Consider the following 25,097-nt stretch of genomic DNA (forward strand, 5'->3'; position numbering starts at 1 on the left):
GAGTGAACATGTAATTTTATTGTATACAGCCACATATCCCTAAACTGTATTCAGAATTTGCCCTTAATTTTGTCTGCCATTTAAATGTGACCCAGTATACAAAGAAATGTTTGTAGGCTTATAGGTAGGCCTGCTGGAAAAAGTAACATTTCAATTAATTTATGTCACAGCTATAGACAAATCTATTGAATCATATACAGTACATATAGCAGGAAGTGCCATTAAAGCTGCCTATAATGTATGACATCAGTCACAGTTTATTTCCCAGGAAAGGGCTTAACCTCACATCATACAACCTGTGCACAAAATCAAACGTGCATCACAAGCGTGGCAGAAACACATTTCAGAGGGATGAATAAAAAATACGAAAATTATACCGACATCTGTTCACAGAGGAAGGAGCTTGAATGCAGCTTTTTCCGAAACAAGCTGAATAAAATATGAATGACTGGAAGTAACACCCACACCCTTGAGACAGATTGTGGGTATCCATGTAATTTACTGTGTTATTTTTTAAGACTCATACTCGCTTGTTTATTTAACCTCACACTTTCACTAAGCCCAAAGAGTATAATTACTCTATTTGTTGTATCACAGCAATTTGCATTTAGGCAATATTGTTCATCTGTGTGTCCTATAATACACACATTTTGTCTATTAAATGTCACATTCATTGGGATGTAGTAAAGATACCAGAGTCAAATCAAATAGTATGCGTAATTTAAGAGGGTTTCCCTTGAATTAGTTTTTTTTTTTTTACATAAAATACAGGTAATTTCAGATTGAATATGATTTACTTTCTACAGAAGAGGCAGGGTAATTGAATAAGTCCCTTTCAAGGATACTTTGAGGCAAAAATATATTTTTATCAACATTGTGGCCCCAGCAGTGAATATGAATATGGTAGCTTAGAGAGAATTAATGGCATTTTACAGCATTTAAAAATTATAATGGTGGAAACAAAAAATCACTATAATTAACTTCTGTAGTGATTTGAATCAATTTTATCTGTGGTACGTAGCACTCTTGTGAAACAATGCTGACTGTGTCAATCACATAAACCTCCAGAAAGTTCACATTTACATTTAGTCACTTAGCAGATGCTCTTATTCACAGCAACATACAAGATGAGTACATTTTTACATTACACTTACATTTTTGACATCCCGCAGACGTTCTTTCCCAGAGCGATTCACAAAATCAAGGGCGTACTACAGCAGGCCCATCTTGAATGTAATCTGTAGTTATAACTCTTTGAAGGCTATATCCAGTTACAACTCCTTGAATACAATCTGCAGGTATAACACCTGGAATGCAATCTATTGAGTACAATACAACAACTACAGTTGACCCTCCCACATTACGGGGGTTAGGGGCTCAGCCCCTCCCCCCCCCCCCCCCCCCGCGATGTGGAAAAACCGCGTAAAATATTTGTGTATATTTATGGTATTAAATGATAAAATACATTCATATTATACATATATTTTATGCATTTATGTCTTACAAAACTTTTTTTATGTTTTCTTTACTTTTTGTCTGCCATCTGCAGTGCTACGCGGTCTCCCGCACAAGGCATCAAAGCTCCCAAAAAAATCCCATTTAATTGTTTGTTGCCGACCCGTGAAAAACCGAAGCCGCGGTGTGTGAGGGTCAACTGTATTTAACAGTACACTGAACAGCTGCCTCTTCTGAAGACAGTCTCAACAAATCCATTTTGCACCTCGGTCCGTGCCTCCGTATGGCATCCTACAGTGCATTGGGTGTTTTAGAGTCATGTTCTAAAAGCGAGACTTTCTGCAGTGGTAACTTCTCAGCTGGTTTTGCAGGCATGAGATTGTTTCCGGTGCATTTTTCCCCGTCTGTCTGATCCTGCTGCTGGGCCTTTTGCTCTCTCTTAATTTTTCTGAGGATCAGGAAGACCATTAAGAAGCACACAACGCCGCTAAATTCGAAGAACACCTGAAGCCCCAGGTACCTAAAAGAGGGAATGAAGAGAAGGGGTTTAAAGACAGGTTAAGACTCCACTGTCTCAACGATGAGCACTTGAGAATAATGAGACCTGGAAGGCATCAAAGCTGCTCTCACAGTGGCGAGGGGTTATTATTACCTTTGTCGGAAAAGATCCAAATTGTAGTAACGGCATGAGGTGCTCTTGTTGCACTTTCTTCCCCACAGAATGCAGGTTGTGTCAATAGTGCTTCCATACAGAACCGGGCCTGGTAAGAAAGCTAAAAAGACGAAAAAGGCATCGTGCATTAAAAGTTATAGCACTTAACATTCAATGAGGACTTAATTGAGTTTAAAAGTGAAATTAAGAAAAAGTTGCCAATACTGAATGCAAAATGCCACATGGATAAACTGTTTACTGTAAAATATTCATACTTTAATTGCTTTAATTGATTCATATACTGATTCTGGGACCACTTCACTGACTAAATCGTTGTAAGCGACTTGTAATTAGTGTTGTATAACAGTGTCTGCCATATGAATAAATGTAAATGTAAATGACTAAATGACTTTTTTTTGTTTCCTTAAATATCAGTTGTGGAAGTGCTTGATACACACTGTCGTAAGACATGTTTTTGAGAACTACAATCTGTTTTCAAGAAGCAAAGTAGGCAAGAGAATACAGGCAGTTGGGGATGAGCAAAACATTTCCATTGCATCTTTACCTCTTGTTTTCCTAGAAAGGTGGCGATCAAAAGAATTCAGCAAACAAGTATGCAGTTTAACAACTATAAATACACGGAAGGGCAAAGCTTGGATAAACTGCTATACAGTTGTCATCTCACTCACCAAGTACTCTGAATAACATAAACTGAACTCCAAGGGCAAATGACTTATCTTCAGGTTTAACTGTCCTGGAAAAGAAAAGAAAAAGGCAGCATGGATTAAAACTGTTACCTTAACATTGAACAGGAGCATAAAAAACACTAGAATATTGCACAACTGTGAATGCATTTCACCCGCATGGATCAGCAGAGCCAGTTTCTTGTTATCATTATGAAGAAAAAAAAAAACAGATAAAAATCATGTCAGTCATCTTTTTTTTTTTTTACAAAGCTACCGTCACACTTCTGGCAAAACTGACTGCGTCAATGGACAAAAGTCAACATTCTGGGCAAGCAGCAGCCTGCTCTCTGGGTTTGGCAGTACCTTAATATCATCATGAAGGAAGGGGTGTGCGCAAACGAGGCGACGAAGCCTGTGAGCGCGGAGAATATCATAAAGGGCAGCAGGAGATGTGAGCATCCACTGCCGCACGTCCCAGGGACAGCAAAACCAGAGGAGCCGTGAACACCGGTGCAGCTGCAGTCTGTGTAGTTCTGTCGGAGTAAACCATCGCAAGAGAAGACCGCGGATCAGAGAGGGCAGGAAAAAAACAAGCAGACCCGCTTGGTTAGTTTTCCATCCGATGAGTCAGGTTTCTCTCATTCGGAACAAACGCCCCTTCTGAAGTGATCCCATTCTACAATCCTGTCATATGAGACTTATTATTAGGCTGCTTACATTGCAGTTTATATCCTCACTCAAAACCTGTCTACTGTAGGGGACCGGGTTTATAGATTAGTAATTTGAAACTGAAAACTTCATCTGGCTATATGACTGGGATTAAATTATAGCCTGATCCTACTAACTTGGGAATTGTAATACCACAAAGGATCTGATTGAGGTTTTTACAAACTAGTCAAAGATTTAAGAATTTGTTTCATCTATTGCAGTGATACAAGAGCTCACCTTGTTTACCTAATTTTTCCATGGTTATGGCCTCTAATGCTTCTTTGACCAATATAAACAACATAGCCTGTGTTACCATATGAATGTGATGTTTTCAGTCAAAATGCAATTTAAATAGTCATACAACTCCCATCAGCTATTATACTCCTAAAACACAAAGACATGGCAGAAACAGATAAGCATTTCTGATTAATGAATCAATCTGTATTTTTATTTAAACTGCATTTTACCAGGTAGGGTCAAGTGAGAACAAGCCATCTTTTATAATGATAATGCGGGGCAGGGAATTATTTGGGGAGGGAGTTATTTTAGTCCATTATCCCAGGGGTATTGGTGAGACTAAAATTGATTGGTAATTTATCCATTACATACTGTATATAGTCCATCTTCAATTTGTGACAGAGCAGTTGACAAAAAATAAGAAAAAAAAAACATTTTGAACAAAGGATCAAAAGGTCAATGTTTAGTGACATTGCTTTGAAGGTCTGCATTGTGGGGTCTGGAACTAAACCTCAGATTTAATTTGAAAGGAATACTAGGAAGCCATCAAAAATCTGTACAGGAAGGTAAACTATTTGTATCTATCAGCCAATTAAGTTTCTTTTCAGTACCCATCATTGATTTTATGTTGTTGCTTTAAAATAATGATATCTTTCAATGTTTGCAGAAGATGTGCATCACAGAGTTCAGGAATGGTTATAAATGGACATAAATGCTTAAACATCAAGGTTAAGTAGTCATTTTTAACCAACAATAAACCAAAGTTAACCAAAAAACTTTACTGAAGGGAGTTACTTACCAGAACACCATCATTACTGATGTCAGGAATCAATGTCTTGCAGCCAGCATGACAGGGTGACACATACTCAACCCCATTGGACCCACACACAGGGTTGAACTCCTCCTCCTGGCAAGAGCACTTCAAGCTACATGCCAGTTCACCATTTTGTCTACAAATTAAACAAGATAGGACTACTGACATAGTTGTCATTTTGATTTCACTACAACCCCTTGGGCTAGATGTAGCTCCCCCTCTACCCCCACCACCTACCACACCTTATACAACATTTTTTTATTTTTTATATTAGACTTGTCTCACCATGACAACCTTTGTATTTGTGCAAGAGTCCTGCAATCACATGTAGCCCATAATTATTTTTCGCACTACAAGTCATACAGTGCACAACTGTGAAGCCATTGCATGATCTGAACAAGAGGGGTGTGATGAGTAAACGCCAGCTGATCTATACCCCCCCCCATCCCCACCGGAAAACACAGCCCATTTCCATCTATGTGGGGTCCTGGTCTTTATCAGGGGATGGCATACCCAGGTTCAAACCGGTTTCAGAACAAGTGCCTTGCCGACTAAGCCATTTGGGAGTCCTTGCTTTGTGTTGTTAATTACAAAATAAATTACAGCAATTAATGGAAAACACCCCTTAAAATGGATTACCAGAGGATGTCCCTAACAACCTTGATTACAGTTTCTCCTGTCTGGAGGTCTAAAAAGAGTCCACTCTTTATTGTTTTCAAAAGAATTCAGAATCACTGTAAGAAGACTCAGTAAGAAGCAGAGTATTAGCAACCATAAATTGACACAAGGTCTTCTAAAGTGCCAGGAATATTTTGGTACACAGCTTGACAAATGGAGTACTAAATAATTATTGAGGAGTCAAATGTCCACGCCAACTTTAATCTTTGATAGCCCTTCAAGCAAGAGGTAGATTGTTCAGTGACTGAAGAATTCTTAAGGGGGAAAAGTAATGAGTTCTTGTGCTACTCATTCAAAAATATCATAAGTTCAAGGCACTAAAAGAGAGAGTTTAATTTAAAAGAACGGGGAGCAAACCGTTTAATGTCTCATTATCTGTCTAACTTTTTATGACTTTTACAAGTAAACACTAGTCCGAGCTTTGGATATAGACGTGTATAGAACCTCTCACCATTAACCACAAAGAAACGCCCTCATGACAGGCAGTAATAAGGACACTTGTGCCTTATTAGTCTGCTAACGACAGATAAAATCTGGTCAGGAGGTGAGAGAGTGGCACACCTGAGGGGGTAGACGCCAGCGATGGTCTGTGTGGAGCACCCTAGGAAGAGGAGAGGGAGGGCCAGGAGGACACATATGAACACTGCAATGGTGCTCATGAGGGCCGAAGCCTTTACGGTCATGCTGAATCTCCTCATAACCACTCCTCCGGCAACGATTCCCAGCACGGCCACCGGGATGTTCACACCACCTGGAGGGGGGAGGATGGGGGTGACTCAGAAGAGCATTTTTATTTCAGATTAGATATAGATTAGATATAGTGTGTGACATGTAAAAAAAGAACAAAAAAACTTTTGCCTGCACTATTCCCAGTCTCATATTTTGCTACGTTCCCTGTCTAATATTGCTGAAATAGACAGAAATCTCAAAAATATACATTTATAAAAATGGGCTTAATATGAATACTGCATGACTAGGAAAGGCCTGTTCAGGCCTATTATTGTCGCTTTTTAAAGCAGTAGCTCCATCATAAAAAGCCCACACTGTGACAAGAGGCAAACTATGGAGTTAAGACTTTACATTCTAAGACTTTAGCATATGAGGACTTAAGAATATCAAGAGCAGACAATACAGTGATGTAATACATGCCATACATACCAGCATATCAGTACACCAGTAATGATGGAAACTCAATTCTGATTTGACCTATTTGAGCATGAAAAATGGTTAAGTGCTTTTTTGTTTAGAGATGCACCTTTTGCTCAATTGCACGCAAGCTGACTTGGAGCGCACTAGTCTAAATGAACCACATACACACCTTGGGAAGTGTGTTACTCAGAGGGTACAGTTACACATGCTCTGACTTGTGGTTACGCATAGTCCTCAAATTGCACCGCCCCAAGGGGCTTGAAAGTTGGAATATGAACAAAGTAACTTCTGTCCCTACACACAAAACTACACCAGACCTATTTCAAAATCACAGTGAAATGAGTAGAAATAACAGACTGTTCCCTAGGAATGAGATTTATCCATCAGATTTCTGAGATTATTGTTGTTTCTGGACATAAACAGAATAGTTTACTGTGAAGAAGCCCAGCTTCTAAACAGAAAGGCTCATGTTTTCAAATTCTTTCATGAAAAATGGTACCACACACAAATGTGTTTGAAACAAAAACATCACTGTGACATTGTGAAATGTGTACATAACAATGCCATTGAAATAATATCAACATAATATCAACTACCTTGGTCAATACTGGAAGTGTGATGTCATATTGTAAATTATGTTATTCCGTGCAGACAAGGTGAGGATATACTTAACATAAAAAACCCTTAGAAAGGAATTGTCTGATCTTCGCTTAGCTATCTAAATTGTTATTGGGCCCAAAGTAGCTGAAGTACTAAAGAGGTTTTTGAAGATAGAGCTTTACAGGAAAATCAATAAAAGTTATATTTCTGTGACTTATGACATTTAGTGCATGCCTTGCTGTGATTTACTGATATTTATCCTGTGACATGCCCCGTAATCTGGCAATTTGCCAATACAACGGCAGTAATAAAAACCTCAGTTCTATTATGGCAAGATTCTTTTCTCACATCAGCATTGAGTAATGTGAGAGCGCCAGCACATTGGCAGTAATTTGATTAAACATATCAGAACTAGTCACGCAAGCCATAACTGAAGTGCATTTTTTCCACACAGCTTGTTGTTTGGTGTCACCAAAAGACTGTACCCAACCCTGCTGGCAAACGCAGAGTTCTTTCAAAATTTGTGTTGCAACATACATTCCACTTGTAAGCCAATGCACATTGAGCACAGTACAAATATAAATGCCCTGCCTTTACGAAATGTTCCTCTCAACTATCAAGCACTTATCAAGGAAATGTCGACTTGTAGCAGAGTTAGACGTGTTGCTGCTACTTGACAGTGTTGTGTGCAACTCTGCAGCATAAGCTGACAGGTTACAGCAATAAACTTTTGTTTTCCTTCCTGCTCATGTTCAGTACATGTACATCAACTTTTAAATGCCTGTACAATCAAATTGCATGACATCTTTGACAAAATCAGAGTCTTAGTGTTTTTTTTGTTTTTTTTTGTTTAAGGGCTATTACAATCGTTGGATTAGAACAACTACTTCAATGTCTTTCATTTCAAAATCGGATATATATATTCACTGCTTGGGAGAGTGTTTGATACATTCACCCAAATGGACCAGAAATGTAATTGATAAATGATGATTTATCCACTCTGTTCATTGTGCATTTAAGCTCATTTTCTCACAGTTTTCTATGTGTGCTAATGCTCCCTTCCAGCAGTACCCAGGGCTCTCTTAAAGTTCATGTAAGTGCACATTAAAGCATGTTTTATGGAGCTGTCTCTCTTACCTAACATCATATTGGAAAATGATGCAGTTTTTGTGAATTGTCTCTCGATGAACTTGGCCATGAAGGTGGCTAACCCAGCCACCATTGCTGCCAGGTTGACCTGAGCCAAGACCACCAACAGATAGATTGGATTCCTCAACGTTCTCATGACTATGCTGGGAAAACCTGCAGTTCAGGAAATGGAAAAACCTAAGTTTAATACCCAGTCGTCGCTGCATCAAAATCTGCATTTAAAACAAAATGCATGACGGAATGCATCATGTTCTACATTCCATTCTTGTTGCAGTAAAATGAGCAAACTTTCTCAGCAGTGCCATTGATGAGTGACAAGTTAGTTTACATTCTCTGAGCAAAAGTGAATCCAAAACTAAAAACGCTCATGATATATATGACATTCAGCAACCTATAGGGTTAGATTAACTGGGTTGTGATGGAGGAAAATAATTCAAGCCTTAAAAATGTAGACAACCATGAAAAAATGACTACTTAATAACAAAGCAAATATTTAGATAACATTTACAATAAGTGATTTCATTGTGTCATGAGGGTATTATTATCTTATCTTATTGTCATTGGAACGTCAGCCAAGAATGAATAAAGAATAAAAAATTAATATGGAACAAACAAAACTGACATGAGGCATTGAGTGAAATGAGTCTGAAATGTTTAGTTGTCTCGGTATTTATTTAAAAATGAAACATACTTTTGAGGAATTCTCTTAGTGAAAGGCTCTGAAGTGGGTCTGGTTCCTCCATTTTTTCTTCACTGAGCTTCTCTGGCTCTGAATCCTTGCCACGCTCCATGAATTCCTTTAAGACAAACATTCTGTGTATCAGAAGGATTCTCTGATCCCAACAGCAGCTCAATCTGATCCATAGCTTTGACTGACAAAATGTTGCCTTTTTATGATGAAAAGCATTATCAGTGTGGCAGTTGAATATTTTAAACCACAATATTTTTTCAAAGAGAGGGACATGTCATGAAGCAAGAGGGCTAAAAAAACCTTCTTAGAGGCCAAATCAGTCCTGCCAGGTTGTGGTCTGTGCTCAATTTGGTGTACCATTTTCAGCTGCTGTTTTTCATAAAGGGATCTTTTTGGTAATTTCTTCGCCAATATGATGACTTCACATGCAAGTTAAATGCATGCCAGATTGTCAGCATTAACTACAGAGCTAAAATAAACACATTCAAAAATATTCATTTCCTAGGTCACAAAGAAGTATTTGCTCATTCCAGGCAATGTCTTCAAACAATACAAGCATGGCAGAGCTCTCACATTTTTATACTCCTCTGTTGTAGGTCTTGTCTGTTTTTCTGTGTGCACTAGCCCACCTTTACCCTCTGATTGCTACAAAGCAAAACGACAAGAAGTGTGAAATATAATCTCTACTGTGCCCTGAATGAGGGAATTCTTAGGGGCCATTTTGCCAATAGGAGTTTAGCAAGTTTAAGCAATTCAAGCCAGCCTAGTTCAGCACGAGTGACACCAGATGTGTTTTTCAATTTTTTTCTGTGATCCACACTTCTACTCTGAAAATGAAAATAAATGAGCTGGAGGAATATTCACTGCAACAGTCTGTGGCATGGAGCCGTTTTCCCTCTGTTACCAACATGCCATGGATATCAATGCATTGCAAACTCTGTTTCTGCCATTTTCCCCCAAGAAACATATTTCTCTTGTTGACCCTGTTTATTCATTTCTAATGACATGAAGTATTCAGTGTGGCGTAATGCTAAGGAGTAGGGCTTGTAACTGAAGGTTTGTGGGTTCGACTCCCTGCTGGAACACTGCTGTTGTGCCCTTGGGCAAGGTACTTCACCTACAGTTGCCTCAGTAAATATCCAGCTGTATAAATGCATGAAGTTGTATGTCGCTCTGGATAAGAGTGCCTGCTACATAACAATAATGTAATGTAATGCTCCCTTAGACATTCCATACCTCTTTGGGCATCTTTTTTGGGAAGAAGAAGTAAGGCAGGGACGTGAGTGCAAGTAAGGAGGCAGCAACCAGAAAACCAAGCCACCATGCTCCCACCCACCTCGGATCCTCGCTCTTCATCTTAATCTCATCTAAAAGCCAGACAAAACAAAGAACAAAACCTTTCCAAAGAAGAACATTAAATGAAATTAATCATTTGTAATTCTACAATTCAGCAGGAACCCCCAAGCCAGAGTGATTAACATGTCGTAACAGTTTCTTCTCTGTTATTTTTTTCTTTCTTTTAAATTCTGTCCCCCGGAGTCCTGCTGGAGAATATTAAAACCTTGGAGCGTACAACAGATGATTTACTTGCTAGTTGATGTATTTAAAAAAAACTAAGTTGCAATTTAAACACGAAATAACCCTTTTTCCTGTCTCTGTTCTGCCTGGAATTGATGTGAAAGTGTTTGCACTGGCCCAAGCCCTGTTGTGTTATGACATTTTCAATGGCAGAGATTCTGCTGAGGTGTGATATCACCTCATGTTGCACAATGTTCCAGAACATTCAGTCTGAACAGGTACACCCAGTGTCACAAATGCTTAGCTGTGAAGTGCTACCAAGCAAAGCAAAGAGCTTTTCAGTCATGTCAACGCATTGTTCTGTCAACCAGTTTGACGTCAAGTAAGACTTTACTCATTCATAATATGGTTATGAACCATATTATGGTTCGGCAGTTGTGATAGTTCATGGAGGGTTCATGCATGCAGCAATTGTATTGCTCAGTCATGCAGTTTAAGCTGTTACTTGATTTAATTTGAGTCAATATTATGCACTACTCATAAAACATTTCAAACTATAAGCTGAAATAATAAACTGCAAAAAAGTTACTTATGAAACCAACAAAACTCAAAGATGTCTCTGAGATGTCACATCAGTGTAATATCACAGATGTCTTTGGCTGGTCCATTATATTTTACTTACAGTATACATTGTACTCACAGTAAAACAAATACACTCACCAAGGGACAACTTGTCAATGTCCACATAAAACTGCAGCATTAAGGACCCCAACATAAATGCAAAAGCTGGCCCAATCACTGTCACTGCAAAGAGTATGCCTGCAAATAAACAAATTATTACTCCAAGCTTTCCTCATATATAATAAATATTAATTGCTAATATTGTATCATGAAAGAATTAAAACTGTAATTATGCATATACATGTCAGGTCCCTGTAAACAATCTGTTAATCTAAAAATACAGTAAACCACATTGTACTAACATTAAAGTATGAAAGGGGAGATGTATTCTCAAAATTGGATAACTGATACATTTTTATGGGCTTAACTCTGGTTTGTTAAGTAATAAAGAAAAACAAATCTGATGATCTCCATGTCATTTTTTTTTTGCTTTGTACTAATTGCAAATCATCTTTTTGTATGCTTTTCTGTGCACAGTTAATATATAAAAATCACTTGATCATGAAATTAGACATTAAATTAGACAACCTTACTGGAAAGAACACAACAAGTGCTGTATGATGCTGCTTAGACTCACCCAGGTAGAATGGGGAGTTCTTCTTGCTGGCGTAGTCATCGATGTAAGAGATGCCAAAGGGCTGTATTGGCACACCCCCAATGCCCAAAAGTAACTGCCCAAGCAGCATGATGGGCAAGACCTCACTGTGGGAATCGCTCTGTTGCTGGGTGCAGTTCTGGCGATAGTGCTCAGCATGGAGCAACATCTCTGCATGGCAAAGACTGTTTTCCTCTCTGTCTATGGAAAAAAGAAAAAAGCTAAACACTTTAGCCATCATTAGTCCTTAACTTACAAATAACTGAAAGTTTTCCTTTTTTCAGTACAGTCGCAGTGTACTTCATAAATTTTCATGATGCATCATCTTGGAAGACTACTTGCATTTAAAGCAACATTAAACTTCTATTAACATCTGCAGTATCCTTGCAACATCTGTAGTAGTAATTCATATGGAATGGAACTTTTCTTTTCAATAAATTACTAGGGTGACAATATGTCCTCTTTTTCCTGGACATGTCCTCATTTTGGGACCTAAAACATGCGTCTCTAAACGAGGACATGTCTAGGAAAAAGAGAACGTATGGTCACCCTAAAATTACACAATGATCAAATGTGAAAGTCTTTCACAGATCTCTAGCTACTTGCATAATAGTCTAAGCATCCTTCAATTCCCAGAAAGCATTTTACTCTGGTGTACTCTCCCTAATACGGAAGCCCTCTGGTTGAAAAGAGGCAGTGACGAATGGGAGATTATAATATAAAATATCTTATCTAGGTAAGTTTAGTTTATATTGAGTATTTTGAAGCCTAAAAACTGAAAGCTATGTGATATGTCATTTATGAAACCTGCTTTAGTAATGAACCTGCTTTGTTCTCATTACCTCATTACTTGTGCATGTTTTATTTTATTGCCCTTGCTTTCAGCCTCTACAATTAAATGAATTGTTGTTGAGTATCTTCTGGCTCAATTCTATTACACCCAATCCTTTTTGAAAGGATTGTCTTCATCAGCCTGAGGCTTTGAATGCAGTCCAAACATGTTTTTTTTTTCTTTTCTTTTTTTTCTTAGAAGAAAGTCGATCCTGAAGTGTGAAGAAAACATGCCCTAGTTTAAATTTGGAGGCAGGAAATGAGACAGAGTAGGTCCACACTCTCACTGTATATCATGGATACATCAAATTATGTTACTGAGAGGATATAGCACACTTCAAGGTTAGGAACCACATCACAAATACACTTGATTAAGGTTAAGTGTCCCCAAAATCAAATTCATGATTCAGCCCATGTTTTTAGGTTATCAAAAAATGCCAAGAACCAATAATTGAAGCCATTATGAAAATCTAATGGAAAAGAGAATACTATCTTCACATGTACATGGAATTGTTAAGTCAAGTCTTTCTTTTATGTTCAGCTAACATAGTATAGACTGTAAAATGTCCTTTTGCATGTACATGTAAAATGTCCTTTTGCATGTACATAATAAATTACTGGATCTTATGAGAGTGGTCTACACAAGAACATCATTCAGCACAATGTGTGGTGAGATGGGACTGGTGATGAACCCGATGGTGACACTCACTCGGAACATTGTGGTTGTACTCATATTTCCCGCTGATAAAGTGGGGCAGGGCCATCAAAATGCCAGCTAGGCTGGCGATGAGCGCCCCTCCCCCAATGAACCGTGGTCGGTGAATACGGCTGCCGAAGAAGCTGACGAACACGATCAGAATAGTGTTCCCAACCTGCAAGGAAAAAAAAAAACATACAATGAGAATCAGACTTCTGCCCAAAACATCATTCACCTAGAAAGATATTGTATTTTCTACCCCAAGCAAACACAAGTGTGTTTGCAGATGACAATCATAATACAAAAGAATAACATAAATTCAGTCTGTAGGGGTACCAACATGCATGTGCTGATGAAGGCAAAGTAATGTAGTTGTCTTAAGTAAACTGACAGTTTGTAAAATAGAGAATTGGCAAAGTAATCAATTATGTTTGTTTTCATACAACAGAGAGGAAGGGTCACACTAATTTAATAACCATATTTGAAAGTGGTTCATTTCAAATGTGTCATGGTGCTCCAATTTGTCAGCCTGTTTTTGGTAAAAACATTGTAATGTCGGCCTATTTGTTATGGGAAATGTATCAATGTTCAGTGTCACCCATGGTTTCAAGTTCAGTCTAACTGAAAAACAGGCCGAAACATACCAGCAATCCCAGGAGTTAAATCCCAAAGTTAAACTTTGGTAAGAAATGACACATTATGCTGTGTCGGCCTTGTAAGATATAGGTACACAAAATTCTCACTTTACTCAAAAAAGAATATGCAACTTTACCTCATTGAAGCAGGCCAGAAGGCCAGACTTCTGACTTGAGAAGCCATATCGTTTTTCGATTGTGGAGATGGAGCTCTTGAGATACCCAGATACCAGGAGCTGAGCAAGCTGGAGAAGCCCATGGCAGAACACAAAGAACTACAGCATGAAAGAAACAAGAGAATGCGTTACATTCTAGATTCTAATTATGGCATCATTTTTAAAATTCATTGAGCGATGAAGACAATAGGAAGACTAAAATGTAGTCAGTTAAAATAAAAACAAAACTTGGATTTTTCAAATGTAGTACATTTGCATAGTATGTGCAGTGCCTTTGAAGTTTGGTGTTTAAATGATTTCCTTTCTGAAAAGCAGAGCATTTTGTCAATTCAACTCTAACAAAAAACACATTATTATAACTGTGCTCCCAATGAGGAGAACACTGGCATACGATTCTTTTACTGATTTACTGTTACATGGTTAACAACAGCTTGGTAAGAAATGAAACCAGAAAATGTAATCTCTTACAGGGTTCACAGATTGCTGAATAAAAATATTTCTATTGATTATTTCATGGTAATAACCATAATACTTAGTTGGATTACTTCATGATAACCATGAGCAATAATTTAGTTGACTATGCCATGATAATCAACAGTAACTTTTAAATATAAATGATTAATTCCAATGCAGTCTGCAGTCAGGATGGAGACAGACAGAGGACAAAGTTAATAATCTCCCACAGTAAACACTGACAAACAAAGTTTCTTCTTCTCTCCACCAGGAAGAAGCATATCGCTGAAGAGAATGTAAATGCACATGAATGTTTCAAAACGATTTACAAAAATGTTTGCTGAGATTTTCAGTATTGAAAGGGTACTATCTTAATATGACATTGTGTGGGTGTGTAATAAAATGTGTACTTGACAAATAATAATGCATGAGACTGATAATATTATCCTCTGATTCACAGCAATGATAACATCAGTTCATAAACTATAAGCACAGATAGGATAGGAGTGACCTGTTCACATTCATATAACAGCATTGTATTTTTAGTGAAGCAAAATGGTTAAGGAGCAGGACTCTTAACCGAAAAGTTGCTGGTTCAGTTCCCCAGTCTGTAGTGCTGCTGTACCCTTGGGCGTGGTATTTAATCCCCAATTTCCTCAATAAATATCCAGCTGTATAGATGAATAACATTAAGATAAGATAAGATAATCCTTAATTGTCCCACAGCAGGGAAATTTTCAGTGTTACAGCAGCAAGGGGATAGCGCAACAGTAGAAAAAAAGAACAAGAAATAATTAATCAAGATAAATAGTAGTAAATAGTAAATAAATAAAAACTGAGAGTACACAGTTTAATAGATATTAAACAGTAGTATTGCACATGAGTGAATGATAGACATTAAACAGCAAATTGCACATGAGTGAATTTTCAATTTTGTAAAAAAAACCAACTGATGTAAGTCGCTCTGGATAAGAGCATCTGCTAAATGCAAGAAATGTAAAGTAATGTAAAAATGTTTCAGCTGTAGGTATTTAATAAATTTACACTACAAAACCGTTCAGTTGTAACAAATTGGCAAATGCAGAATTAGGTCTGTGTTGATTTCCATCTATCAACATTCTTTTATCAGTTCATAAACTAAATTCATTTTACTTAGCACTGCAATGTGTCTTATATTGCCTCTACCCAGGCCTACACAAATACAGCACAAATGGTTGTTACTCAGTTCCATAACTGTGAATGTAGTAGTACTTTAGACTACGTTACGTACTTTGATGCTGTTAAAGGGACTTCTGCTTCTCACTGAGAGTTTTCCCATCTCGTGGCATCTGTTCTGTGGGGGCACTGTAGCTGTCATGTCCTAACCTCATGTAGTATCCCTCTGAGTGGAAACAAACGAAAAACAGAAAGAGGTCAGAGTGAAAACTCGTGATTCCTTTGTTTACTTTCTTAATCTTTGTACTTTTGCTTTTATGAGCGATGCACTTCCTAGTCTGGCTGAGTGCCCAGAATCGAACCAGGGCCAGTTTTCAATAATACCTCCTATTTTACGGCATAGAACTTTGGAGCTATGCCAGACTGCATGGGAGTCACACTGCTGCCTAGTGTTGGGTTGTATTTGTTTGTCTGTTGGATATTGTTATGTGGAGTCATTTACAGGATCATCATTGCAAGAGAAATGAAATCCATATCACACAAGCACATACGTACATTAAAACTGTACTTGAATAGATGCAAATGAAAGTGAAAATCAGTTCTTAACAGTAATGCACTGGGTATCAGATATCACACATTTCAGTAATATTGATAAAGTACTAACGAATCACTCATAAGATAAGGTAATGAGAATATAACACCATAATTAGGGTTTACCAATGCGTCTGTGAGAGTGACATTTTGCCGTATCAGATTGCACTCAGTGTTGGAGAGATCAAACTCCAAACTCAAGGAAAAAAAAAAACAGGGGTTAGTCTGGGACATACAGGAAAGAAAGGGAGGAACTGCCCAATGACCAGAGTTTGTCAAGAGAGTTGGCGCAGGGGCATGCATGTGGTTCGATTATGAACTTAAGGTACAGATGGGCTGCTCCCTTCATTCCTAAGTAGATCAACATTTGAGTTTTCAATTGTATGCAAGCAAATGACTGGTAGCAGTTAAAGGCAGAAAAAAATACTGAGCTATAGACAGACAACTTGTGTTGACCGCAGAGACTGGCAAAACCATTATATGACATCAGCAATGAAAACGCTTACATTACATACAACTAATGACAAATTTTGAGGCAAAGGGGCCAAATAACTCCTGCATTCAGAAAATGAATGCTTTGCATTAGAGTACAGGACAGTGACTGAATTCTTGAACCAGTCTTGCACCACTATTAGACCAATGTCAGAAGGAAGCAACATTAACTATCTTCATCTCTGTAAGTAAACTGTTACCCATGTTTGTGATCACAGCAAAATTTCTTACACAGGACCTGGGAAATTCGCACCTGAAAAAGATCCAGTTCAGAAAATTGACAGAATATGGTCTAAATAACGATTGGTCCGCTATATACCCAATGCCAATTATCTGCAGCCCACCAAGCTGTTCAGGCGTCCCCAGGGGTGAGAACAGTATCTTTATGAATGGGTAAGTCACGCTTACCCTCAGGAAACCTCGTTCTTTAGCCTGGCTGACAGTATTCTGTCAGTTGCACAGGAGCGGTAGCACAGTAGCACATTCTTCTCAATAACACAGGAGTTAATATACAGTAATATATTCCCTGAGTGATCAAAGAGATTATTTTCCCTGCTGTTTTAGTTGTAGTATAGCATTCATCCTAAACTGACGGTTGGAAACTTGTCTTACAGGAAAAACGGCAACACCAAATCAGTACATAACCAGCTTAAACAATTACAGCCACTATGGTACTACAGCAAATGCATTATTCTCCTTGTAAATACTGCAGCTAAACTGTCTGAAGTGAACAGAAAAATTTTCAAAAGTTTTCTTATTTAAAGCTAACAAACGTCTTAAAACATGAAAAGGCTAATTGTCTTCTCAACAAAAGAAGGAAATAGAAATTTAGAGAACCAACTGACCTCTGCTTTTTCTTCTATGACAAGTACCTAAAGGATACAGTCTATTCTCATCTGTATATGAAAAGCACCTTATTTTACATACTACTGTATTCAGCTTTAAATAAAAAACAGCCTAAATGCCATTTTAACTAGTTAATCATTTTCACAGAAAAAAAATCACACGTGAAATAAGAAAATGACCAATTAAAATAGTTTTGAATTCCTTTAGTAGTTCATTCCAGTTAATTCACACATAGTATATGAACTGCTTGAAATCAAAGACAAAAAACATGGACAATACTGTACCTCAATAACACAACTTTAAAACATGTGAATTCTACATAAAATGTAGCATGCAAGTTGTAAACTTACTGTGAAATGTGCAGCTTTCACTCTGAGGAGCCCTGAAAGAGTTATGAATGGGAAAAGTTTTGGAAACAATTTCATTACAGGAAATGGGCGGGTTAGCAAGGATTGCCTAAGGACTTTTTGTTTTACCCAGTGAACTGGAGTAATGACAGAAGTACAGACCTTTCTCTTTTCTGGACTAGGTTACTGAAAGTGAAAATTGGAACAGAACAGGTCAAGAAGACTTTCTTGAAAAGGGGAAGCAGTGTAGGATAGTGGTATGGAGCAGGGCTTGTACCTGAAAAGTTGCTGGTTTAATTCCCCTCAAGGCCACTGCTGCTGTACCCTTGGGCAAGCTACCTAACCCAGAATCACCTCAGTAAACATCCAGTTGTATAAATGGATAGCATGTAACAATTGTAACCTATGTAAGTCACTCTAAATAGGAGCGAATATTAAATTACAATAATATAATGTAATGTATAAAATGGAAATTGTTTGCTCACAGTTTGAACATGCCTCCTTGGCAACAAACTCTGAAAATATGTACATTATTGTCATTTACATTACGTTATTGAACATTCATGTGCTTGTGTATATGCATGTGCAAATACTGTATGTAGATCCAACTGCTTAACTATCACCAAGTTTATATAGCCCACATTCCGCCACCAATTTCTTTGATAATGATCTTCATGGGGATATTTTTGGGAAGCACTGTGACAATGTTATGGAAGATTGTGGTTGTTATTAGAGAATAATCGCTTGCTCTAATACGCAGGGACAGGCGATTTGGAGGGTTGAGCTGCGCTGCGATGGCGCTATCTCTCCACCGGATGGCGACAATATGCTTTGTTTGGTGGGCTCACAGGCCGCAGATAGGAAAAACAAACGCAGTGTCGACAACAGGCTGTAGGAGGTTATGTCTGTACCTACACAAAATATACCATATCACTGATCCGAAATGATAGCTTTTTCATCTTTTAATTTTAAATAGCATTCTGTTGTACTGGAACTCGGAAGACATGGCTAGACATGGAAGACAACCATTGCCTCTAGATATACCTACAAAGAAGAAGCAGCAACACACAGTAAAAGGAAATCCAAATAAAGTAACAGTGAAGCATTCGGCCCAGCTAGAAGTGGTTTTGCACAGGTTTTTTCGACAGGAGTTCTCCAGTCAGTTATCCATTTATACAGCTGGATATTTCCTCAGACAGTTGTGGGTTAAGTACCTTGCCCAAGGGTACAGCAGCAGTGTCCCAGCATGGAATCAAACTGGCAACCTTTTGGTTACAAGCCCTGCATTTTATCACTATGCTACACTGCCACCAAAAGCACTGGTCCCAGTGCTACAGGAACATTTACAAGAGGAGTGACCAGTTAACAAATTAAAAGGAGATGACATGCTTAAATGGTCAAATGAGTGCAACTGGAAAGACTTCAGCTACAATATATCCAGTATAATACTATGTAGCCATGGTTATAGCAGTAGTTTTGGAAAGAGTGAGCTTAAAGGGAAAAGTCAGAAAGAAAGCAGCATGTCATGTTTTCCTGGTAGGGGATGCTGTGTGCACCCAGGGTGCCCGCAAGGGAGTGGCAAGGAAACAATGACTCTCTCACAGCATGTGCTGCTGCAATACCGTATTTTTCTATTCAGTGAAGAAGTTGTTTAACTGATGCTCACTAATTAGTTCATATTTTTTTAACTAAAGCACTGGTGAAGACAGGATATTTTTGATAACTGTCTTTACAAGGAAAAAAGGGGCAGCAGTTATAACAATGTACAAGCATATTTGACACACTGAAAATAAAAGCAATTGACACACATGACCAAAAAAAAAAGACAGCTTGGGTCATTTTCTGGCAGTAGGCCAATAATGAAAAGGTTAAACTGACATTTAAAGTACAAAGGAAATACAAATTTAAAAATACAAAGCAAAACCTGTTCAGGATGTTAGATCATTTAAAAACTATTATACTAACATGTAAATCTGATGAGGAATTGGGTTTAAACATTTTAATTAAAGCTATTGTATAATTATGGTATTACTGACAATCAAAACACATAAATGTACACAGTTTTGAAATGTTAGAATTATTATTTCGTTTGCTGTGCTATTGTACAGCTCAGACTCTCTGAAGGGTGCCTGTATGTTTTTGTGAAAGTCTACTAAACATTCAAAGCATTACACTCTAGGGAAAAGACCCCGCTGGCATTGAGCGAGTCAGCAGATGTCTGCATTGAAATTGTTGTCACAGTCAAACAACCAATGGTTGTGTGGCATAACCCACATGAGCATATATTTATGTATAATACAGGAAGGGAAACAGTGGTAGTCAGGTCATTAAACTAGGTGTTGTTAACTGTCACTGTGTATTTAAGCAAGGTAAGAAGACATATGTCTGAATTCAACAGTTTAGCCTTTTTTGAGCCAAATTTTCTTAAGTCTGATTTTGGAATACAGCATTATCTATTTTGTTGTGTTACAGAAAAGATCCATTCTTCACTGATGAATAAAGCTGTCTGAACTCTGCTAGCTTTCCTGCTCTCAAACTGCTGTCCAATAGGTATAGAAGAACCATAATTAATGTTTGCTGATAAATTAACCTTGAAAATGACCTTTTTGTTTATATTCTACCACACTGTTAAATCAACTGAATCCCATTTTCTGCAGGTGGTTTGCAGGTGAGGACATAAGGAGAGGATGAACAACAGGACAATAGATGTTCTGAACTCTGTTTTCACCATGGGCAGCATCGACATGCCCCTGGAAAGCAGCTATGTCACAGTCTTCATTGGCAGTGTGATCTACACCTTTGCACTATTGTGCAATCTGATCCTGCTTGTCATCATTGCCACCAACAGAAACTTGCATCAGCCAATGTATTTGTTACTCTTCAATTTATCAGTTAATGACCTGATAGGTATCAGTGCCATGATTCCAAGGGTTATGTCAGACTTATTGTCTGAGCATCGACATATCAGTTTCCCTGCATGTTTGATACAGGCCCTTTGTTTACACCTTTATGGTGGTGCCACTCTTCTCATCTTGTCTGTGATGGCTTTCGATCGATACATTGCTATCTGCCACCCTTTAAGGTACCACACTATCATGACAGGGAGCACAGTCATTAAGCTCATTGTCTTTGCGTGGTTTTTTGATATCCTGTTGGTGGGTGCTCTGTTTGGGCTGCTCTTGCGGTTCCCTTTCTGCAAAACTGTTCTTGGGAATTTCTATTGTGACAATGTTTCCCTCCTCAGACTTACCTGTGCTACAGACGCCAGCGTGAACAACATCTATGGATTGTTCATCACTGGCATCTTACATGGCATAGGTTTGTTTTCTGTGCTCTTCTCTTACACCTGGATTCTCTTTACATGCTTCAGTAACAAGGACTCTGATTCCAAGGTCAAAGCATTGCATACCTGTGCCACCCATTTGCTGGTTTTCCTGATTTATGAGTTTTCGGGCATCATCCTTGTCCTGCTCTATCGAGTCCCTGGCACTCCACCAACCCTGCAGAAATTCATGGGGATGTCCTTTGTCATATTTCCTCCGAGTCTGAACCCAATTATATATGGTGTAAAAACCAAGGAGATTAGAGGTAAACTGAGACAGACGTTTGCAAACAGGATCTTTACCATTAAAGAAGCTAATGGCTCTAGAACGAAATCAGTAAAGGTGATTGCCAGATGAGCAGGTCCTTCACAGGGAGTAAAAAGGATGATTGCACCAATTTCAAAGTTGCAAGTCATATCTTCAAACAAAACTGAAAATCAAACCTATTTTATGACTTACACACAATTTTCATGAGTTATTTTAATTTTTATTGGATTTTAGCTTCTATTGGTGGTACTGTATATCCAGCAAAGTCTAGTATGGTTTATGTCACTGCCTGGCTTACAGTGACATCAAAATCTTAATGACAAAATGATAGAACTGACAAGGCAATGCTGCTAGCAAGCTAATGAAATGATTAATGTCAGAAAATATTTACAGAATGATTAATTTTTAGTTCTAAAATGTTACCAAATGTGTATATATATATTTGTGTTATTACCGGTTTGCCAATAAATTGTTTTCATGGTGTTTTGTTTTTCTTTGCTTGGATTTTGAATTTACATGTAATTTCAAACTGGTGAGTGAGTCAGTGAGATCCAGACACTGTTGGTCTGAATTTAATAATGTAATAATTGATTTTTTGGACATTGTTCGTCAGCAGGGGCAGGGACTGAACAAACTGGTGTCAATGAAGTGAATCTCCATGCTGAACTGATGAAGTGACTCAGTTTACATTTACATTTTACATGTATTCATTTAGCAGATGCTTTTATCCAAAGCGACGTACAAAAGTTCATATAGTGGGCAAACAGGCATAAGGGCAAGATGTGTACAGGTCATACAATGCCAACAGTGCTGAAGCTGAGCACAAGGTCGGTGTAGCGAGACAGAACTAATCTGATCTAAGGTTACATATATCAAATACAGTCACTGGGAGAATAAAGTGCCGCTATAATACCTAGGCAAACACATGCTACAAATACAAGGTCAGAGACAGTGCTACAAGCACAAGCCAAGAATCTTAGTATCTTCAGTAAAGAGAAGTCTAAAACAGTAGGACTAGGATGTACTTCCACACTTTACAGCATGTAATGAGCTGTGGTGATGTGCAATTCGACAAGAAAAAGAACTTAATCATTTTTGGGTGTCACTTGAGTTGTACTAATGTGAGACTTCAATGCGAATAAACACAAGCTTTTTTAAAGTTTGTCATTCTCTGTTGACAACATAAATGAAATGAAAGACACCACTTAACATATTGTTGTTATATGTGTTGCTAGTAGGAAGTGGGCCTGTGGAAAAACCTTGTGTGTGAAGATTTCGCCTCCATGATAATGCTGTCTCAGTTTCTATGCTAGATTATTATTTGTGTGGTTGTTCACTGAGCAAAGCCTACCAGTAGTCAACTTCTGCTGCCATTTCACATACCTAAGCTCCTGCTCATTTACTTACTAACTGAAGCTGGCAATGTTTTTCATTCGTTCTTCTGAGGAAAATTCTGAGGCCCAACTGACACTGACTACCCCATATGTTTGGGAGTCTGGAGAAAATCTTAATTGTTTTACATGAATTTATTCAGATTTGTTATTATGTGAAGTAATGAGTTGTTTAGTGATATTATGACTGATTATCAAATGAAATGCCTATATTGTGTTCACAATAACTATGATTATCAATAGTGTAATATAACTCTAAACCTTTGTGTGTGTGTGTGAGTGTGAGTGTGTGAGTGTGTGTGTGTGTGTGGGGGGGGGGGGGGGGGGGCAACACCTTTGGTGCCCCACATAGTGCATAGGGAAAAGAGGGTCTGCAATTTTTAATTTTTTTTTTTTTTTGTAATTCATGCATGAACAGCTTGGCTGTCACATTGTTTGTCCTCCACCTGTTTCTACAAAGAGTTCAAAAACCAAATCATACAAAATATACCTACGGGTACAAATAAAGTAACCTGAACAAAAAGGATCTATGCGCAGAAATCAATTCGCCAGTTGTTCTATTGGGTAAATGAACCATGGACTCATTTCTCACATATCGTGCTGCATTTGTATATGTATACTAGAACCATGCTGACTGGGCATTGGGCCACATTGGCAGCGGCAGGTATGACCAAACAATTGGGTGTGGGTAAGTCACTGGGGCAACATTAATTTTAGATGAACATGCACTGCAGGCAGATGTTTTCGTAACACTGCATTTCTTTTTATAATGGCCCTGGTGTGGTCATCAGAATTACCAACATGCGTGTTCACCTGACACTAACTGCTAATGGAACAAATTGGTTTATGTTATTCACCGCTTTTGTTGCTGCTCACCTCAAAAAGAGAAACTAAAAAGGACATTGGCTGATTTAAGTTCATTTTATGTTCCTCTCAAGCCAATGCAAAGCATTATACTTAATCAGGCCTTTTATGGAGGTGTTGTCAATGGTGCCTTTGTTCTTTCGCCTTTGTGCCTAATCAAAGTGGAATGCTGAGTTTATCTCCAATGGGGTAAATGCTTTTGATATAGGGAAAATGGAGGCACTGCTTGAGCAACACACCTACTGGGGAAGGTGTGATCATCTGCACCTTGTTGTAGGTGGTAGAATAAAAGGCACAGCGTTAGAAGTCCATTGCAAAACGGGAGTGGTGTACTTAAAGTCCCAGCACAAAAGAATAGTGACAAAGTAGCAAACATTACCATTTAGCCTTCTCTCCAGCTGCAAAAACAAGCTGTTCACCCAATCAATGTCTCAGGACAACTGGCCTGCTTAGATACGCCCCCCTAACTGGTCAGTATTTTACATGGACAGCTAATATGGAAGCACACAAATATGGTTGCTGCCGGTCTGGCTCCTCTGACAGGTCTGAACTCCATTCTGGGTAATTGCCCTGAACATCACTGTCGTCTGGCTTGCCTAGCTGGGTCCTCTCCCACACTTCAGCTTGCCTCCTGTTCCACTGCTGCCACACAAGACACCACATGCAAAGGACCACTCTCCTGCCAACGCCTCTTTAACGATTCACACTAACTGTTCTCTCCAAACTGAATTTAAATCCCCTAATTACGCCTCCTGCTTCCCTGCTTCATTACTAACATGGTACACCTGTACCTTTTCCCTCATCATTGCCTCATGCAGACACAGCCCCTTTTTGGCTCGTAAGTAAGCTTCCCTGCTCCAGACTGAAACATAAAACAACGGGGTCCTCATTATTAGTCATTATAGGTGTAATACTCAGTAGAAGATTGACCATAACTTTTATGTAATGATTTGTGGGACTTAGCAGTGAAACAGTGAAAGAAAGTTGCAAGTCATTGCAAGTTAGGGGTAGGCTATGCTTGTTAGGCTATGCTGTCAGGGATACTGAACATTTAGGTACTCAAATCACTGGTTTCACTTAGATGTCAACAGCATCATCTACTGTCCTCCATTCCGGAGGCAAGTGCGCTGTACAGTGAATGGGGAGGCAGCCTGGGGTGCAAACTGAGCACAGAAATGATTTTCTACACCATTATATCTACACCTTTATTGCCAGGAAATCTTTCACAAAGATAATTTGAAGCCTTCAGTTAATCTCTCATAAGATTGCTTTTATATTTAAAACCTCATTCTTTTACCCATTGCTATGCAGTAACCCCTATGGTAACACATCTGAAATAATGTACCTATCTCCTCTCTTTTGCATAACCAGATTTTGGAAACGAGGCTTACAGAACAATAACAAAGCATAGCACAG

General features: G+C 38.4%; 2 protein-coding genes across 4 annotated transcripts; one reads left to right on the forward strand and one right to left on the reverse strand.

Annotated features, from left to right (window-relative positions):
* Positions 1–1,539: 1,539 nt before the first annotated feature.
* LOC118783618 (solute carrier organic anion transporter family member 2B1-like) lies at positions 1,540–17,866 on the reverse strand. 3 transcript variants are annotated; one of them, XM_036537566.1, is made up of 15 exons: positions 17,840–17,866; positions 15,676–15,786; positions 13,914–14,051; positions 13,154–13,316; positions 11,596–11,814; positions 11,058–11,156; positions 10,056–10,186; positions 8,820–8,925; positions 8,117–8,281; positions 5,792–5,981; positions 4,538–4,688; positions 3,157–3,326; positions 2,797–2,861; positions 2,108–2,228; positions 1,540–1,975 (listed from the first exon to the last, which is right to left on the reverse strand). In XM_036537566.1, the coding sequence occupies exons 2-15, from the start codon at positions 15,760–15,762 to the stop codon at positions 1,747–1,749; spliced, it is 2,034 nt and encodes a 677-aa protein (XP_036393459.1). In that variant the 5' UTR covers positions 15,763–15,786; positions 17,840–17,866; the 3' UTR covers positions 1,540–1,746. The 3 variants fall into 3 exon arrangements, with proteins under 3 accessions (XP_036393459.1, XP_036393462.1, XP_036393461.1); XM_036537569.1 differs by lacking the exon at positions 17,840–17,866 and adding an exon at positions 17,052–17,089; XM_036537568.1 differs by lacking the exon at positions 17,840–17,866 and adding an exon at positions 16,278–16,569.
* A 2,657-nt stretch (positions 17,867–20,523) lies between these two features.
* On the forward strand, positions 20,524–21,516 carry LOC118783764 (olfactory receptor 52K1-like). The gene has a single exon (XM_036537719.1). The coding sequence runs from the start codon at positions 20,524–20,526 to the stop codon at positions 21,514–21,516; it is 993 nt and encodes a 330-aa protein (XP_036393612.1).
* The last annotated feature ends 3,581 nt before the right edge of the window (positions 21,517–25,097 follow it).

The sequence above is a fragment of the Megalops cyprinoides genome, chromosome 9 (assembly GCF_013368585.1).
Source record: "Megalops cyprinoides isolate fMegCyp1 chromosome 9, fMegCyp1.pri, whole genome shotgun sequence".
Lineage (NCBI taxonomy): Eukaryota > Metazoa > Chordata > Actinopteri > Elopiformes > Megalopidae > Megalops > Megalops cyprinoides.

What these genes read in the sequence shown, in the direction of transcription:
- LOC118783618 (XM_036537566.1), bottom strand. Translation starts at nt 15,762, where the DNA reads ATGACAGCTACAGTGCCCCCACAGAACAGATGCCACGAGATGGGAAAA. An exon ending in CAAAAAAGATGCCCAAAGAG is followed by an intron (nt 8,926 to 10,055) that starts GTATGGAATGTC and finishes TTTGTCTTAAAG; the next exon opens with GAATTCATGGAGCGTGGCAA. An exon ending in TTGGATCTTTTCCGACAAAG is followed by an intron (nt 1,976 to 2,107) that starts GTAATAATAACC and finishes TCCCTCTTTTAG; the next exon opens with GTACCTGGGGCTTCAGGTGT.
- LOC118783764 (XM_036537719.1), top strand. Translation starts at nt 20,524, where the DNA reads ATGAACAACAGGACAATAGATGTTCTGAACTCTGTTTTCACCATGGGC.